Here is a 17,984-nt window from a genome sequence, read left to right as displayed (position 1 = left end):
TGCTTGGACACATTTATTTCCAGGTTGCATTTTTCCCCCAATTGTGTGTATAGATGTAGCTCATGAGAAACGGATATATTTCCAACTTCCTGCTCTTGGCTATTTAACTATGTTCTGGGATATTCCCTGGAGTTGGTGTTGGAGAAAAGCATGCACATGTTGCTACTGGAGGTAGTCCTTCTGCCAGCATAATGGGGTCTCCTGGAAGGGCCTCAGTGATCTGGCCTGAGTCTGTCACTGAGATGGCTAGTACTAGGGTTCTCTGAGGACTGATGCAAAATGGAATGTTTCTCTGCAGGTGCTTTCTCCTGGAATGAAACACAAGCCAAACGCATATCAGAGGGCCTTCAGGATCTGTTTGGCAACATCTCTCAGCTTATTGATAAAGGAAGACTTGGTCTCAATGGTGAGGAGGCTTAAGGATAGCTGGGTATCTGCTGTGACCAGTGCTTCTGAGGTCTGCACTGCCCCTTGTGGCTGGCATGAGAATGCATGGGGCTGAGACAGTGGACGGAGCAAACCACCTGCTAGGATGCCACAGGCCTTGGGGGTCCGGGTGTTATTGGGAGAGGGCAGAAACCAGGACAGGGAGATTCATCCTCTTCACTAAGGGCCCCCTCGCCTGAGGGTGGAGACCACACCCTGCCCTCAGGGAGTCGTCGGACTGAAAGGGAGAGTCAGGCCATACCTTGAGAGAGTCCCTAGGCTGAGGAGGAGATGTAGTTCCTTCAGGAAGCACTCAGAACAGGACAAAGGACACAGAGCCACAGAGCAAACTGTCAGTGAACATAGTGTGCACTGGGGGCATTAGTGCTGCCCAGATGGGCCTCTCAGGCCTTCCCTGGGGAAGCAGTGGGAAGGAGCTGCTTCCTGAAAACAGAGGTCCTAGAGCAGAGCAGGGCAGGAGCTGCAGGGTGGAGTCTGTCCCAGGTAGGGATGCCCTGTATGAGGGAGCAGAGCATCCAGGCTTCTCTGGACAGGTGCATACTCTGCAATGGGAACAGCGGAAGGGATGTGGAGGTAAGAAGCAGAGGGTGTGCCTGCCTGCTGAAGGCCTCCTCCCAGGACTCTTCTACCCTCAAGAAGCAGACTCAGCCCAGAATGGCACCCATGGCCCAGGGGGTTAGTGAGGCAGTGATGGAGCAGGATGCGCCGAGTGATAACCTCCTCACCCTTGTGGTTACCCCACTGATGTCTCCACAGTGGTCTCTCACAAGGAGTGGGGGGCAGAAGCTGTTGGCTGCAGCACTCCACTGACCAGGCCTGTGGATTTCTTTGTCACGCACCATGTCCCTGGACTGGAGTGTCACAACCGGACTGCGTGTAGTCAGAGGCTGTGGGAACTCTGGGACCATCATGTGCACAACAACAGCTGGTGTGATGTGGCCTACAAGTAAGGGACAAGGGATATGTGAGAGTACGTGATCAATGATACTGCTTATGACACTTCTCTTGGCCTTACTCATCTCTGCTCTCCACTTACCAGGTTGAGGTTATATTGGGTTGATAATGAGTAAAATATTAAACCCCTACAAAATTCTAAATCCTTTTGAATTTTCTGTGAGATCTAAAAGAAAGCAAGGAAGGTTAAGTAATAACTATACGTATATGCCCCCCCAAACCTAGTTCACATAACACATTGACAGTTACAAATGACTACTGTGTGCATGAATTCATTTGCTCCACCAAGGTTGGTCAGGCATGCATTACTATCCCCATGGTCCAGGTGAGGGGACTGAGGCAAGGACGCTGTCTGATTTGCTCAGAGTCACACAACTGCAAAGTTGTGGAGCCCAGACTGGCTCAAAACTGGCTCTTTGCCTGCTGCATGTCCCACTTCACCACATTCAGGGGGCTCCCACTTTGTGAGACATCTCTTACCCTAGTGGCCACTCCAGTGGACCCTTTTAGTGTCCAGGACCACGTGCCCTTGGCTTATCTCTGACCTCACCCAGTTATGGACAGTCCCTATGCATGGTAATGGCTTCTCACTTCCAGTACCCTCTGCATCTCTCTGCTTTTCCACTTCAGACTTTCATCATCTCTGATGGTGAAAGGGAGTTAATACCCCCTGGCAGGCAGGGGTTGTAGATAACTCCCTCAGCCCCTGGCCCTTCTCAGGGACAATCTTAGGTCCATGTACTCAGTTCCTTGGAAGTTCACCCTGTCTGGTGGTGGGTGGTGAGTGGTGGGGAGTGGGTAATGATTCTAAGCCCCAGGTGGCCATTGTGAAGCCAGCCCAATTGCATTGCACATGCTTTGTTGGGTTTCTTGCTTCTGACTTGCTCTCCTTGTTCCCTCACTCTGGCTTCTGGGACCCCTTATCAAATAAACTGCCTGTGTCCATGTGCTTTTCTGAGGAGCTACTTCCTGAGAAATTTACGTAAGATAGATCTATGTAAGAGAAATCACATGAGCAGCTTACGTGGAGATGACACAGGTAGCATGCATTTTAGAGGAAGGAAAGCCATGTTTGAGGCTGAGAAGAATCTCACAGTGTAATTGAGTCTGTGTTAGTTACTGTGATGGCACCAGGACCTCTCCTCCTCCTGAGTGTGTAGGATGATTTACATAAAACCTAGGCATTTGAGCAAAGAAGGTAGGCAGTGTGGGGGTAGCTTCTGAATTCTAAGGGAATATAAATGACTTGGACTATCCATTGTCTGGGACAAGTCCATGCAAATTCCCTGTAGTGAGCACAGCTTGAGCACTTCTCCCTTTGGAGGTTGGTAAGTGGTTCCTCTTGTGGGATACACCACGGTGCCAGCCACTCAGCCTGTATCTCCCTGCTTCACAGCTTCCTGGTTGGAGACGATGGCAGAGTATATGAAGGTGTTGGCTGGAACATCCAAGGCATGCACACCCAGGGCTACAACCACATCTCCCTGGGCTTTGCTTTCTTTGGCACCAAGGAAGGTAATGGTCATTCCAGCTGCCCTTCTCCAAAGAGTTACCCACTTCTTTGTTTCCGCACTGACTCTTCGACCTCCTACTTCCCCAATGATCCACTCTCCTGGAGTTCCCCTCTCCTTTGGCTTCCATGAATGAATGGTATTAGTTCTCTTCCTCCTGCTCTGGTTTCCTTCTCAGTCTCTGAGTTGGCTCCTTTCCCTCTGACAGTCTCACAGTGGAGGTGCTGTCCAGAGTTCTCTCTGCAGCCTTGTCACCATTATGCACTCATCATGGAGGAATGTGGGCTTCTGCTCTCTTCTACCAGTGACTCACATCTTCCTCTCTGGCTCTCACCCTTCTTCAGTGCCAGGCCCTGTTTCCCATTTCTTGCCAGGAACCTCCTCCTCCCATCTCTCTTACCCCAAGATTTTCTGTATAATTTTTAAAACCACTCTGAGGCCTCCAATCCCTGAGTCCCTTCCACTTTCTTTTATTCTTACTGCTGCCCATTCCCCCAGCCCATGTCCTAGCATACATGCTCCAGGACCATTCCACTGAGTTTGTGCACTCTTACTATTAAAATTCTTGCTCAGCTAGTTTCTCACTGTCCCCTCCCAATACTCTGTGAGAAAATCCAGACAAGTTTCCTGGTTGCTGTTATACAGAGTACAACCTGAGCTCCAGAGAGGAAGTGACCCAAGAAGAAGAATCAGAAAGCAAGGCCACACTTTTCTTTTCTAATTTCAGGGTGGTTTCCAGCATGCCAGAGGACTGTGTGTTCAGCTTGGTTTGTTTTTGTGACCACTCATTGCTATCTCGGTGTCACTCTGTTTCCTCTGGGGTCTTGAGCACATTACTTTTTGGAGCCTCAAGTTCCTCTCTGTAAATATGGGGCTAATAATAGCATCCACCTCAGAGGTTTGTGGTGAGGATCAAAGAAGTTAATGCAGGTAAAGAGGCTGGCACATGCCTGGAAGGGTGCCTGCCAATGGGAAACCCTGGCCCGGCCAGCTGAGCACTCCAGAGCATAGTGCTGCCTTCCAGCTCTTCCACGGAGAAAGAGCAATAAATGAAGTCTTATCAGGTCACTGGGAAAGGTCTTCATCCTAGACCAGGTAGATCCTTGACTTTTAGGCTTTCCAACCTGGGGGATGAGCCAGTTCCCCTCCAACAGCTATGTAGGGGCTGGCAGGGCCTCTCATCCTTCTTCCACAATACCCTGAGACTCAGGCCAGACCCAGGTTACCACAGATGGCTCTCTTTCAGGCCACGGTCCTAGCCCTGCTGCCCTGTCAGCCATGCAGGGTCTGATCTCCTATGCAATCCTGAAGGGCCACCTGTCCTCCGTGTATGTTCAGCCACTTCTTGTGAAAGGTGAAAACTGCCTGGCCCCTCTGCAGAAGGCAAGTCCTAAGAAAGGTAAGACTTTCAACCCTACTGGGCCTCCCTTTAAACCTACCCACCCACCCCATGCCCTTATAACTTCCAAATGCCATTGAGAGTGACTTTTTTAGCCAAGCTCTCATTGGATCCCTTCTGATAGGCAACTGGTCATCCAACTCTGAAACTTTGGGGCTGGTAAAATTTGAGACGGACTCTCCAGGTCACCCCTTTATACCTCAGACTCTGAGAATGATAGAGCTATGGCATTAGCCTGGTATAATATATGTGTACTAATTTCTTGAGTCAGTCAACAATTAGTCACTGAAGAGATATCATGGAATAAAACACATAAGCAGTAACCTTATAAAGTTTCAACCTAGAGAGTAGAAAAAGACAATAAGCAAATAAGCAAGTAAAATATTTGATATGTTATAAGGTGAAAAGTACTGTGGAGGAAGAAAACATGGAGAGGGATAGGCATCTAACACAGACAAGCACAAAAGCACAAATGTGCATCTTTCTGAATATAAGAACCTGAACAACATTGATTGATTGAAGTGCTTAAGTCACCACCTATACTGACTTCACAGGAAGGGGTTAGTGTAATTCAGGTAATAAACACTAGATAAAAGGTAGATTTGGGGTTTAACAAATTACAACATCAAAACCAGTATAGTTAAGGGGCAACTGGCTGGTAGAGCACGTGACTCTGGATCTTGGGGTCATGAGTTCCAGCACCATGTTGGTAGTAGAGTTTACTTCAAAAAAAAAAAAATAAGGGCACCTATGTGGCTCATTTGGTTAAGCATCTGACTCTTGATTTAGGCTGAGGTCATGATCTCATGGTCATGAGATTGAGTCCCCATCAGGCTCTGCACTGGGCGTGGACCCTGCTTAAGATTCTCTTTCCCTCCCTCCGTCTCCCTCCCTCTGTCCCTTCCCTGCTCATGCTGTGCAAGGGTGTGCTCTAGCCCTCTCTCTCTCACTCTCTCTTTCAAAGAAACCCAAAACTGACAGTGTAGTTAATAACGACTTTTGGCCTTTTCCTGGACTTAATAAAGTTTTAAAGATAATTAGCTCTATTATGTGAAAGCTCTGAGTAAATCTGATCTCTGTCTTTGGATTAGCCATCTGCTAATATTAATAATTGCTTACACTGACAGAGTTTTAGGGATTACAAGTGAGTCTCAAAGACATGCTTTCAGATGAAAATTCAACTGATTTGTCCAAAAGACCCTGTTATGCATGTACATCCACATATACACAAGACAATCATACAGATAAATAAGTACCCTTTGCTCTTGGGAATGAGTATCCATGTACCCTTAGGATCAACATTCACACACTCCTCTGGGTTCTATTTTAAGGTTAGATCCCATGTCTATGATTCCTGCCTTTTGAATCCAATCCTACCATGCAGATATACCCCACTACCAGGTGGGCTTTCCTGAATTCCACAGTCAGAGTTAGGTCAGGATGCCCAGATGGCATGGGGATGTTCAGTATTGAGGTGGTTGGCATGAGTGGGCATGAGTCCACACGTTGATGTTTTCTGGCTCCCCTCCCCAGCTTGCTCCAACATTGTCCCTCGATCTGCATGGGAGGCCAGGAAGACGCACTGTCCCAAGATGAACCTCCCAGCTAAGTATGTTGTCATTTTCCACACCGCTGGGAGAACCTGCATCATGTCTGATGAGTGCCACCTGCTGGTCCAAGATATCCAGTCCTTCTTCATAGACAGATTGAATTCATGTGACGTTGGGTATAAGTAAGTGGACCTGAGGATATATGGGCTTCTTTTACCTCGGAGCAGACTCTGAACCTTCGAATGGGAGAGAAAGGAAAGTAATGTTTACTGGGTGCCTGCCATATGAAAGGTGCTCCATCTATGACCATGTTGATTTTTCACACAACCCTAGGTGAGCCTTACTTAGGATATAGCTAATGGGGTGGTCATTCTCCTTGAAAATGTTCTCAAAATGTATCTATTTTTTTTAAGTTTATTTATATGTTTTTAGAGAGAGTGAGCGAGCATGAGTGCAAGTGCAGGAAGGGCAGAGAGAGAGGGAGAGAGAATCCCATGCAGGCTTTCCACTGTCAGCAGTGCCCGTCAAGGGGCTGGATCCCATGAACCATGAGATCATGACCTGAGCTGAAATAAAGTCAGATGCCTTACCAACTGAGTCACCCAGGTGCCCCTCAAAATGTGTCATTTTTAAAGATTGTATATAGATATGATGGAGGTCAAGACTGCTGGCAAGATATTAGAAGTCATACACATGCAAGATTGTGAAGCCTATAGAGAATATCTTCCTGTCTGAAGGCAGGGGGAGGCACCAGATAATATCCTCTGATTGCTCTAATGCCAAGATCTGTAATCCTTTAATAAAAAGCACACTGACCTAATGGGAGAATAGAAACTTCTTGCAGCATGCTTTCCAAGTTCACAGGTAAGTTAGACACCATCTCATATCCATCAGAAACAATCACACTGAATGTTAAGTCTCAGGAAGGACTAGCATAGATAGCACTAGCCTAGATAGCATATTTGTACACATTAATCAAGGAGGCCATTCCTCTAGAGACTTTATGGATTAGCTAGTGGAGCTGGATTTTAGTCCTTCCTTGCCTCCTGGCCAGGCACTCTGTGCAGGGTGCAAGAAGCATAGCTGTGTGCAATGGCCCTTCCTTAGCTGGATTTACCATTACTTAGTATGTGATTTTGGGGTGATGGCCTCTCCTCTCTCCATCCTGTTATAGTTACAACCCTTTCAAAATAGGAGAAAGCTTCCTCCAACACCTTTCATCTGTTAAGACTTGTCAAGTGCTTTTCTAGATCATGCAGTGCAGGATTATTCACAGGATTGTTCTCTTTGATCATAATAGATACCTGAATATTGACTCTATGTTTTGAACCTAACCTGGAAAGTGATGGGTGCTGAGAGAGGACCTTTCCCTTTTCCCATTCAGGTTTCAACAGCCAGTTTCCTGTCCCTTGACTTTGACCTTTATTGTATACCTTGTGCCATAACTTTCATGGCACTGCCATTTTCTCACCCTGAGGTGATCTGTAGTCAGGAGTAAATACCCACTTGCTGTAAATTAATTCACTGAGAACACTGAGTGCCTACTCTTTGTGGCATGAGGCTACACTCTGGGGACACTAGCAGATGTAGCACAGATATGGTTCTTGCCTTGATGGAGCTAAAACTGCTGAAGGAGAAAGATAATTAAATGAATAAAGCCTAATAGAGTACATTAAGTGTTATGATAGAGGGTGCAGAGTGTAAACAGGAGACATTTTTACCTCTTGGTAGCTTGTGGGGGAATTGGGTGTGAAGAAAGCACTACTCAAGAGATGACATATCAACTGGGATCTAAGAAATGAGTGAGCTCATCGGAGGAGGGGGAAGAGTGTTTTGGGCAGAGAGAAAGGACCTCTGTGGAAAGTCCTGGATGCCAGCCTGATAATGGTGTCTTTGAGAAGCTGAGGGAAGTTTATCATAATAAAAATAGATGCTGGGATGCCTTGGTGGTTCAATCAGTTGAGTGTCCAACTTTGGCTCAGGTCCCGATCTTGCAGTTTGTGAGTTAGAGCCCTGCATCAGGCTTGCTGCTGTCAGTGCACAGCCTACTTCCATCCTCTTTCCCCCTTTCTCTGCCCCTCCCCAGCTTGCGTTCTCGCTCTCTCAAAAATAAGTAAACATTTAAAATTTTTAAAATAATAATAATGACAAAAACAGATGCCAAAGAGAGGGATGGTGGAAGGTAAGGAGGCAAACAAGGGGGCATATTATGAGGGATCTTCTCACTTAAGCTGGGGAGTGTGTGCCCACTGTGTGCCAAGGGCATAAAAGCAGGTTTGAGATAAGATTTGTATCAGGAAGATCATTCACAGCTTCAGGAATGGAACAGAAAAGGACAAATCTGCAGGTGGTGAGATCAATTCAAGCAAGACCAGGGTGGTGATGAGGCTGTCATGGGGAGAAGCAGACAGATCTAAGAGGTCAGTGGAGATTAGTGTAATGTTAGTGATGAGGATGCCAGGGTTGATCAGGGACAGTGGTTGCAAGATGCCATGGACAATCCATGGTTACTGAGGGATGAAGCGGTGGGCTTATACTCATATTCCTGGCTGGGACCAATGGAAGGACAGGAGGTGGTGCCTTTCACTAAGATGGGGAGCCTGGAAAGGGGAACTGGTGGGGAAGAAGGTGGCACAGCTGTGGACACATGAATTTTGCTCAATGGCAGTTGAAGTTATCTTCAAGAAGGTAGATGGGTTTGTCCTGGGCAGCATCTTGAGGTACCCCACATTTAAGGAAAGGACACAGGGAGACAAGGTGCAGAGGAATGAGGGACAGCCACAGAAGACAACTGGGAGAGTAGGGTGCGATGGAAGTAAAGGGGAGAGAATGTTTGAGGATACAGAGGGATCAGCAAGGTAGGGCTGGAGAAGTGTATTTTGTCTTTAGTGGTAAGGTGGCCACAGATCACCAGGGAAACACTGGCAAGGTATGAGGAAAGCCAGGTTGCAGGGATGGCAGCTGTCACTCTTTTCTCCCTAGTCTGTGAGCTCCTTGGGGAAGCAGCAGTGTGCTAGACCTGGATGGGCTCATGAGAGGGGATTCCTGGGAGATCCAGGAATTTTGTGAACCTTTGTTAAATCACTGGTGGATTAAAATCAGCCATGGTGGGAGTTTTACACCACAGAAATCAATAAAGGGCATAAACCAGGGCTTCCTGCCCTTCCCCCTTTCTGATGAGAGCTGGTTTACCAGCACACCTCTGGAAAAGACTGTCTTTTTTGTAACTCAGTGCTTAGAATTTAATGACTAATCAGTGTCTGCTAAGTAAAGGCATGAGTGATTGAATGAATGAGTGAATGGATGAATAAATGAAACAATCGCAGAGTGCCTGTCATGCTGATTTCCTTCTCCTGTCATGGTCCTTTAGCTTCCTTGTGGGGCAGGATGGTGTCATTTATGAAGGAGTGGGCTGGAATGTCCAAGGCTCCCGTGCTCCTGGCTACAATGACATTGCCCTGGGCATTGCCTTCATGGGGACCTTCTTGGGTAAGTGGATGCTTTGGGCAGTGACAATGACCTTTCATGGTATGGTGTCTGAAAGAGTGTGTCTCACGTGGACAACAACAGCATCAAACTCAGGCATCACTGAGAGCCTGCATATCCTGGACTTACCAAGCTTCTGATTTGATGTTTGACAAAGCTAAGTGTGACCAGGAATGACCCCCATCCCCCAGGCATAATGCCCACACACATCCAACCAAATGCCTCTCTCTTCTGACAAGACAAGGGGAAAATATCTTTGTGCATATGTTTTGCTAAGTTTTTTATGATGGCACCAATGTAGGGACCCTTGCCTTATTTGACACAGCCCTGAATGAGCCCCTGTCTCTGCATCCAAAGTGTACACTGAGAATTGTCATTGCTCCCAGCTCTTGACCAGAGTTTGTTTAGACTCAGAGGCCTTTTGCTGAACCTCTGGGAAGAGGAGACTTTGCCACTTGGGGCTGGTTCAGGCTGATACTAAAATGGACATTGAGTGGGGCGAGGGGTGACCCAGGAAGGTACCTGCAGATGGGGCTGAGCATGTGAAGGTGCAGGAAGCATATCTGTGGCCAAAGCAAGGTTTCTCAGCTTCAGCACTATTGACATCTTGGATCAGGTAATTCTTTGTATAGGGGCTGCCCTGTACATTGTAGGACATTTAGCAGCATCCCTGGCTTCTGCCACCAGATGCTTGTATCACCCCTTGCCTAGCTGTGACAACCAAAAAATGTCTCTACACAGTGCCAAATATCCTATGGGAGGCTAAATTCCCCCAGTAGGGAACTATCAGGCAGATGTATTTACAGCAGACAAAGGCTCTTTACATCCCCAGATAATTGTATGTTTTATCCCAGACTCTGCTATTTTCATTTGGGAAGAACTATGGTGCTGAGAAATCTGAGTCTTGACTTGGTTTTCTGTCTATAGGGTGGCAATAGTGGAATATATTAGCTTGGTGGTAGGGGTGGGTTAGGGGTGATTCTGGAATGGGTCCTTCCTTAGGCAGGGTGCCCTGGAATCCTAGAACAGATGGATAACTCTGTTTTGCAGGTACCCCACCCAATGCTGCAGCCCTGGAGGCAGCCCAGAACCTGATCCAGTGTGCAGCGGACAAGGGGTATTTAACTCCCAACTACCTGCTGGTGGGGCACAGTGATATTGTCAATACACTGTCTCCTGGGGAAGCTTTGTACAACATCATTAAGACTTGGCCTCATTTCAAACACTGAAGGAACCCCTGCTCCTTCTGAGACTGCTTGTCCCACCTGGCTGCTGGGCCTCCCCTGTTCTCACCCTCCATCCTGACTCAACACCTTGTGTCCCCTCCATGTCAGCCCCATCCTGCCCCTCCTTTCTCAGGTTAGGATGATTCTCTCCTGCTAGCACCACCCCCCAGCAGCCCCAAACCCTGGAGCTGGGCATTACCAGCCCTTTGAGTGAGCCCCACCTTCCTCACTCCTCATCTTCCCCTCCCCTGGGCACCCAGCTCCTAAGCCAGGTGGGAAGATGGGCTGATCCTTGTTTGGCTTCTAGTTCCCTCTCTGGCTGCCCCTCTTCCCCATGTACTTCCCCTGCCATCTGCCCAGCAGCCCCCAAGCCTCACACAGGACCCAGGTCAAGGCCCAAAACCCCTCTCTGCTCACACAGCCACTTGTCCCCATGTGGATGCAGCCCTTATTTCAGGGCTCATTGCTTACAGGTGTGGTTGTTCTCTCCACTGGATTGTGAGGGTTTCCAGGTTTATTTGCCCCCATGTCCTTGGTTCCTCAGCAGAATCTGGAGTCTTGTGTGTGCTACAGATATTTGTTGGAGATGTGGATGAATAAACAAATATGTGGGTCGAGTCCCTGCTTCCCTTTCCAGTCTGTTCCACCACCCCCTCTCTTTGGGGACACCTTCTGGGACTGTCCCCCATCCTGCCATTTTCTCTCTGTTCTTGCCCCTCCCAGTCTGAGGTTCAGAGCCAGCTCTGGTCACTTGTCTGTAATGGTTGATGTGCCTCTAGGCTCCTGTGTCCTGTCCTCCCCAAGTTCCCCGAGGGCAGAGACAGTACTCCTCCAGGTCCACCTGGGCTGTGTCCACACAAGCCACCTGTGCCTGCAGCCTTCCCTTGCCCAGCTGTGCCCACTGGCCTTGGGACTCAGCGGGGACCCAGAGCACGGCACTCTGCAGCCCTTCTGGCCCGGTCTCCTGCTGCCCAGAGGGAAGCCAGATACTTTCAGTTGGGGGAGACAGTATTTTGCTGTTCACTGGAAGTATATCAGCTGGATCTTGTTTCTCCTGATCTGGAAACAAGGCGGGGGGGGGGGGGAGGGCGGACAGGAAGAAGAAGGGGAGGGATAAATAGAAGTAGCCAGAAATAGGGACTTCTGCACCCCCCACCTTTGTACTGTGTCCTTGCCCTTAGAGTGTTTTACATCTCTTCAATAAGGCAGGTTTTAACAACCTCTCATTTTTACAGTCTTTTTTCTTTTCAGAGACTGTCTGTGATCTTACTGGATTTGCTGTCCTTTTGTCATTTGTCCTCAGGCCACCTGGCATGTAAGCAGAGGAAGGAATTATTTATCTGAAGTGTCAAGTAGGCCCAGTGCCCCTTCCTGACTTACCCAGCCATCAGAGGTAGCTCCAGGAGAACCCCCTGGGCTCTCTCTTCTAGAGGCTCCTTCCTTGGGGGCACAACTTCCCAGAGGAACATAATGGTTCTCTATCTCTTAAAACATTGAGGATGAGTTTCCCAGCCTTCACACAGGGAGGACCCAATAAGGTGGATATAAGATGCTAAGAAATAGTCTCACAATAAAAATTATCCTTCAAATTTCTTGACTTTTCTTACAATCCTCCCTTTGACTGAGGAAGGGTCTTGTGCCTTTGATTCAAACCTGATCCCCAGGCCTCAGAGTCTCATTGGCCTCCCCTACACCCTACCCCAGGCAGGCTGTGAACAGGGCTGTTGACTTCCCCATCTCCCCCAGCACTCATCAAGGCCTCCTCAAATCAACAAAACTGTGTGGTCTGGATTACTGTCTCCTCCATATTATTGACTTTTATTGGTCTCACCCACACAATCTGAGTAAAAGCAGAGCACTCAACTGTCAAATGCTTTTTTAAAGGCAAATTCTGAGGCAGCCCATTCTGTGCAGTTGGCCCTTCTGAGTCCTCAGTATAGAAAAATTCTTCCCAACTCCCCTCAATCATGTAAAGCGGGGTTCATAGTGCCCCTTGCCACATCAGAAGATTGCTGTGAGGATTAAGTGAATTAAAATGTGTTAATGTCTTAGACCTCATGGTTGGCATGTGATAATGATTTCATTAAAGTTTGTGGAGCTATGGTTATTCTTGTTATTGCTGTGATTTTGCACCAGGCAATAGCTTGTGTAGGGGTCAAGAGCAGGCTGCCCCAAAGTGTGCCTCTTGGGCATACCGATTATTTTAACTGAAAGTCCCGTCAGGGTGCCTGGGTGGCTTAGTCCCTTAAGCGGCCGATTTCCGCTCAGGTCATGATCTCCAGGTTTGCCTGTTTGACATCCTGCATTGGGCTCTCTGCTGTCAGCATGGAGCCTGCTTGGGATCCTCTGTTTCCCTGTTTACCTGCCCTTCCCCCGCTTGTGCTCTCTCTCTCTCTCTCTCTCTCAAAAATAAATAAACATTAAAAAAGTCACTTCAGAGACAGTCTGTGCAAGAAGGACACTCAAACCCTCCTCCACCCCCCGAGAGAAGGAATACATATCCCATGTGAAAAGGGATGCAGGAGGGAAAGAGACACCCTTATCACCAGAGGTGGGAAATTTAGAAAAGAGGAGGCTGTATAACAACCCTTGTTACTTTTTATTAATTTACTACCCCAGCCCAAAATCTGTTTAAAATCCCTTATGAATTGAAGCCTCCCAGTGTTAAGTTTTCTTTGTCCTGTCAGTACCTCACAGACTTATTGTCTATTTGTCTGAAAAGTATAAAAACTGCCTGCCTGGTCACTTCTTTGGTCTTAATTTCATTCCTGGGCCTCTGTGCACATTTAATAAAACTTTGGGTTTTTTCCTACTGTTAATCTGTGTCCTGTAAATGTAATTGCTCGTCCAGCGAAGACCTTCAGGGTAGAGAAGAACTTTCTCTTTCCTTCAGTATCTATTAGTCCTATTTGCAACAGGAAGGATGTGCCTGTGCAGGCACCAGCTGAGGCAGCCCCTGGGAGTCTGGCACTCCCTAGGAGAGCAGGCTGGCCTGAAGTTTGCTGAGCACAGGTCTTGGCAGGTCTGAAGGAGCCCATGGTGAAGGAGGGACACCTTTTTCACAGTCCCTGGCTGTCAGGTTGTGAGGGACTCTAAAGGTCATCTTGTCAGTTGTTTTCTTTTTTTTTTTTTTTTTTTTTTTTTTTTTTCAACGTTTATTTTATTTTTGGGACAGAGAGAGACAGAGCATGAACGGGGGAGGGGCAGAGAGAGGGAGACACAGAACTGGAAACAGGCTCCAGGCTCTGAGCCATCAGCCCAGAGCCTGACGTAGAGCCTGACGCGGGGCTCGAACTCACGGACCGCGAGATCGTGACCTGGCTGAAGTCGGACGCTTAACCGACTGCGCCACCCAGGCGCCCCTTGTCAGTTGTTTTCAACAACTGTAAGCTTGGGGGACAAGAAGCCAAATAAAGTTTTCTTTGATTCCAGAACAAAATACTAATCTGGCTAATGCCCCACATGTTATTAAAAACTGAATCCAAGAGGGCCAGAAGACCTGTTCCAAGTTCACTCTGTGAGTTAAAGAAAGGAAGGAGCATGGCACCATTTCTTTCATAACTCTGGTCAAAATCATTTTATGGTCCCTCCTTTCTGACAGGGTAATGTAAACAACTCAGCAAGCACAGCAACCAGGGCTTTCTACAATCTCACTCCAAGTTACCTTTTCCCATAGAATGAGCCCAAGTGGTCAAGGTATGGGCTTGCTTCTTGGGTTTGCCCATCTTGGAGCCTTTGCCCACACTTTCCCTTCCCTGCTCTTGACTACTGCAATTCCACCAGCTTTTAAGACACTTATCCAGGCTAGTTCTTCCAGAAGCCTTCTTGCCTCTTCAGACCAGAAATCACATTTTCCTCCCCGAAGTACCCATGAACTTTACCTGGGCCTCTTGGTGGCTCGTCACTGCTCCCCCCCCCCCCCCCACCGCCGCAATCTCCCTCCCAGCCCTGACTCTCCAGGCTGTGCCTCACCTGTCAGGGCTCAGGATATCCAGGAGCACACTGAGGACACCTTTTTGTCTGCGCAAGAAAGGAAGGGCAGGAGCCACACCAGGGCAGGGCTGAGTGAACACAGGCAGCATTCCCAGCCTGGGAGGGCAGCTGCTCTTCCCTCAGCTGGGCTTGAGATATTTCTCAGACTGGAAAATCCCCATGTCTTCACACTGACTGAAACTACCCACTGGTGCAGCCCTGTGATTTCTCACAGGCTGGTTCCATCTTCTTTCCAGGCCATTCATTGCTCCCACCTTCCAGTGCCCCGTCCCCATCAGTGAGAGTTGGGGAAAGACATTCTTCACCATCAAAGTTCCCTTGCCACTCTTGGAGTCTTCTGTGCCCTTCTCACTGTGGAGGCCACAGCCAGGGTTGGGGGCACCACTCCCCTGCCTAACCCCTACCTGTGCTCCCTGGCTCTTCCTCTATTTCTTTGGCTTCTTTCTTCCCCACTTTGGCTATGTTTTCCTCTCTCACTTTTGTATGTCTTCCTCCCACCAGTGCCTGTCTCTCTTTTTCTCCTTCTCTCATGCTGCCTCCCCCTCTCTCCTTGGTGCTTCTCATTTTCTGCCTCTTGCTGCGCTTCTACTTCTGTGTCTGCCCTGATTTTTCCCTTTCTCTTTTGCTTTCTCCAGCATGCAGAATACGGCAGCATGAAAGAAACAGCCAAAAGGGGTCTGAGACTGTAGACCCCTGCCACTTCACCCCACCTTGCCCCAGGGCTGCCAGGTGGCTCTGGGGAATGCACACATTTTCCAGAGCTTAGAGCCACACAGAAGCAGAGGTGGGACAGGTGTTTCTGGCCCAGCAGGTTCTTCCTGGCAGGTCTAAGGGCAAGGCCTTAATTAGAAATGCTGGCTGGGAGGGGCGCCTGGGTGGCGCAGTCGGTTAAGCCTCCGACTTCAGCCAGGTCACGATCTCGTTAAGCCTCCGACTTCAGCCAGGTCACGATCTCGCGGTCCGTGAGTTCGAGCCCCGCGTCGGGCTCTGGGCTGATGGCTCAGAGCCTGGAGCCTGTTTCCGATTCTGTGTCTCCCTCTCTCTCTGCCCCTCCCCCTTTCATGCTCTGTCTCTCTCTGTCCCAAAAATAAATAAAAAACATTGAAAAAAAAATTTAAAAAAAAAAAAAAGAAATGCTGGCTGGGAGAGAAGGGAAGGTGTTATTATCTGGGAAGAGTGGTAGGTGGGGTGGGAGGTCCTGTGAGGTGTGGCAGGGACTTCTGGGGGACTTTCTGCAGAAGCTAGAGTAAGAAGTGCCTCTTCATGGTAGGGAGCTGGAGGATCCTTCTCAGGGTGTCTGGGAGCACTTTGGTACCCAAGAGTGATGCAGCTGTCTGCATGTGCAGCAAGCTAGGAAATTTCTTAACTCATCCTCCAGGCTCAGCTCGTGAGTTCCTTCTTCTCAGAATCCATCTCTTGAGGCCCCGGAATTAGGATTCTCCTATTCAGTTCTTCTTTGGCACTCTGTTCATCTGTAATTATTTTTTACATAATTATAAATCTGTGTGTGTACTCATGTGTATATATGTTTTATATGGTCTGACCCACTAGATTCTGAGTGTTATGAGAGTGGGGACCATGTTTCCCCCATTCATGTCTCTATCTCCTCCTGGTGCATAGTCAGTGCTAGGAGACTGCATTTTAGACATGGAGAATTCCAAGGGGGAACAAGTGCTGTGATTGTTTAATGACTTGTCTTGGAGCAAGTGGCAAGTGCAGTTTGTTTGTCTGGTCTGTCCTGGATGGGGTCCCTTCCACTGGCTCATCACATGGAGGGTGGGAGAGGGAGAAGGAGCCAGGGTGTGAAGATGGCGGGGGGGATCAGAAGGAAACTGACCTGGGTCAAACCAGATCACAGCAGAGTCACAGAGTGGACACCCATATGTGGATAATTGAGATAGCTGAGTGCCTAATATACTCAGTGGTCTTTTCTTTATCCAGACTCTGTTGGGCACATGATATACATGATTTCATTTAATCTTCAAGAAAGCTCTATAGGGCTCTTTGACAGCAGAGGAAATTGAGGCTGGGCTTAGAGAGATTATGTCACCTTCTTAAGGTCACATAGCTAGCGCATGCCAGCACTGAGGTGAGTTTCTGTTCTCCAGGCTGTTCTCTAGGTTGCTCACATTCCTTTTACAATGGGTGGAAAAAATACCCAGGGGTCCCTTACTCAGACAAAGTTCATTGGAACAATTACTTCCCTTGATCCAACAATATTCTTTAATTTATAAGGTGATACCTGAAAAATCCTGTGTAAGTGGTGTAGTATTGAATTCATGTTGTAATAGTTATAGCAATAGCAAACAAAGAAACAGACTCTTATACAGAGAACAAACTGGTAGTTGGCAGAGGGGAGGTTGGTGGGGGGGTATGGGTGAAATATATAAAGGAGATTAAAAGGTACAAACTTCCTGTTCTAAAGTAAATAAGTCACAGAGATGCCAATACAGCATAAGGAATATAGTCACTAATATTGTAGTAACATGTGGTGACAGATGTTGACTATACTTACTGTGGGGAGCCCTGAGTAATGTACATAATTGTTGAATCATGATGCTGTATCCCCGAAACTAATATAGCATTGCATGTCAATTATGCTTCAATAAAAAAATAATATTAGCAATGCATTCCAAGACTGCCTTTTGGTTACACCATCTGCTCCACTGGCCCAGTGGGTCTTTCCATCACAACTGCTACTAACCCACCTCTTACCCCTTCATGCCCTCATCAGGCCCATTTTTCAACCTAAATGTGGGACTCCAGTTTGTCCTGATTTAGTGTAATAGCAGTATTTCCTCATAGTTAAAATCTATTGAAATCTTTTGGATTTTTATTTCATCATTGTCTATGAGTCATAGCTCCTTCTTCTTCTTCAGCATTTTATTCAAATCCTTCATGGTCACCTCCCAGACATCCACAGGCATTGTACAACCAGATCCAGGCACTCCTACATACATTGCCCCATTTTACCTTTGCAAAAAGGTGCAAGGAGGACACTGTGCTCCCATTTCCCAGATGAATAAGTGAGGAGATGTGGTCAAGAACCTAGATTGAGGCCCCTCCCCCTGCACCACCATTGCCTTGTATAGTTTTTCCAGAAATCTACCTTAAGGTCGATTAAGTCATCTAGCAGTCATCTTCTAGCCACAAATCTCTGCTGTTTGTTGCAGAAACTACAAATATGATAGATAGCAAGTGCTATTGATCATTCATTCCCTATAATTCTGCAAATGCTAAAGGGAGACACAAATTGTGGCTAAAGTGTGTGCGTGTGTGTGTGTGTGTGTGTGTGTGTGGTTCATGGGGTATGTGGGGGGGTGGGTGTGTGTGGTATGTGTGTGGTATATACGTGTGTGTGTGGTTGTGTGTGTGTGTGGTATGTGTGTGTGGTGTATGTGTGGTGTATATGTGTGTG

The 17,984-nt window shown here is 47.7% G+C and overlaps 1 protein-coding gene across 1 annotated transcript; it reads left to right on the top strand.

Annotated features, from left to right (window-relative positions):
- The first annotated feature begins 279 nt into the window (after window positions 1-279).
- On the top strand, window positions 280-11,454 carry PGLYRP4 (peptidoglycan recognition protein 4). Its single transcript, XM_019436490.2, has 7 exons — window positions 280-387; window positions 1,179-1,393; window positions 2,798-2,916; window positions 4,159-4,311; window positions 5,845-6,043; window positions 9,232-9,350; window positions 10,398-11,454. Exons 1-7 carry the CDS (start codon window positions 280-282, stop codon window positions 10,574-10,576), a joined length of 1,092 nt encoding a protein of 363 aa, XP_019292035.2. The 3' UTR covers window positions 10,577-11,454.
- Window positions 11,455-17,984: the final 6,530 nt, after the last annotated feature.

The sequence above is a fragment of the Panthera pardus genome, unplaced genomic scaffold, assembly GCF_024362965.1.
Source record: "Panthera pardus isolate Hobbes unplaced genomic scaffold, ASM2436296v1 HiC_scaffold_1, whole genome shotgun sequence".
Taxonomy (NCBI): Eukaryota; Metazoa; Chordata; class Mammalia; order Carnivora; family Felidae; genus Panthera; species Panthera pardus.
This window is presented reverse-complemented; position numbering and strand designations above follow the sequence as displayed.

What these genes read in the sequence shown, in the direction of transcription:
- PGLYRP4 (XM_019436490.2), top strand. Translation starts at nt 280, where the DNA reads ATGGAATGTTTCTCTGCAGGTGCTTTCTCCTGGAATGAAACACAAGCC. An exon ending in TCTCTCAGCTTATTGATAAA is followed by an intron (nt 388 to 1,178) that starts GGAAGACTTGGT and finishes CCTCACCCTTGT; the next exon opens with GGTTACCCCACTGATGTCTC. An exon ending in TGGTGTGATGTGGCCTACAA is followed by an intron (nt 1,394 to 2,797) that starts GTAAGGGACAAG and finishes CCTGCTTCACAG; the next exon opens with CTTCCTGGTTGGAGACGATG.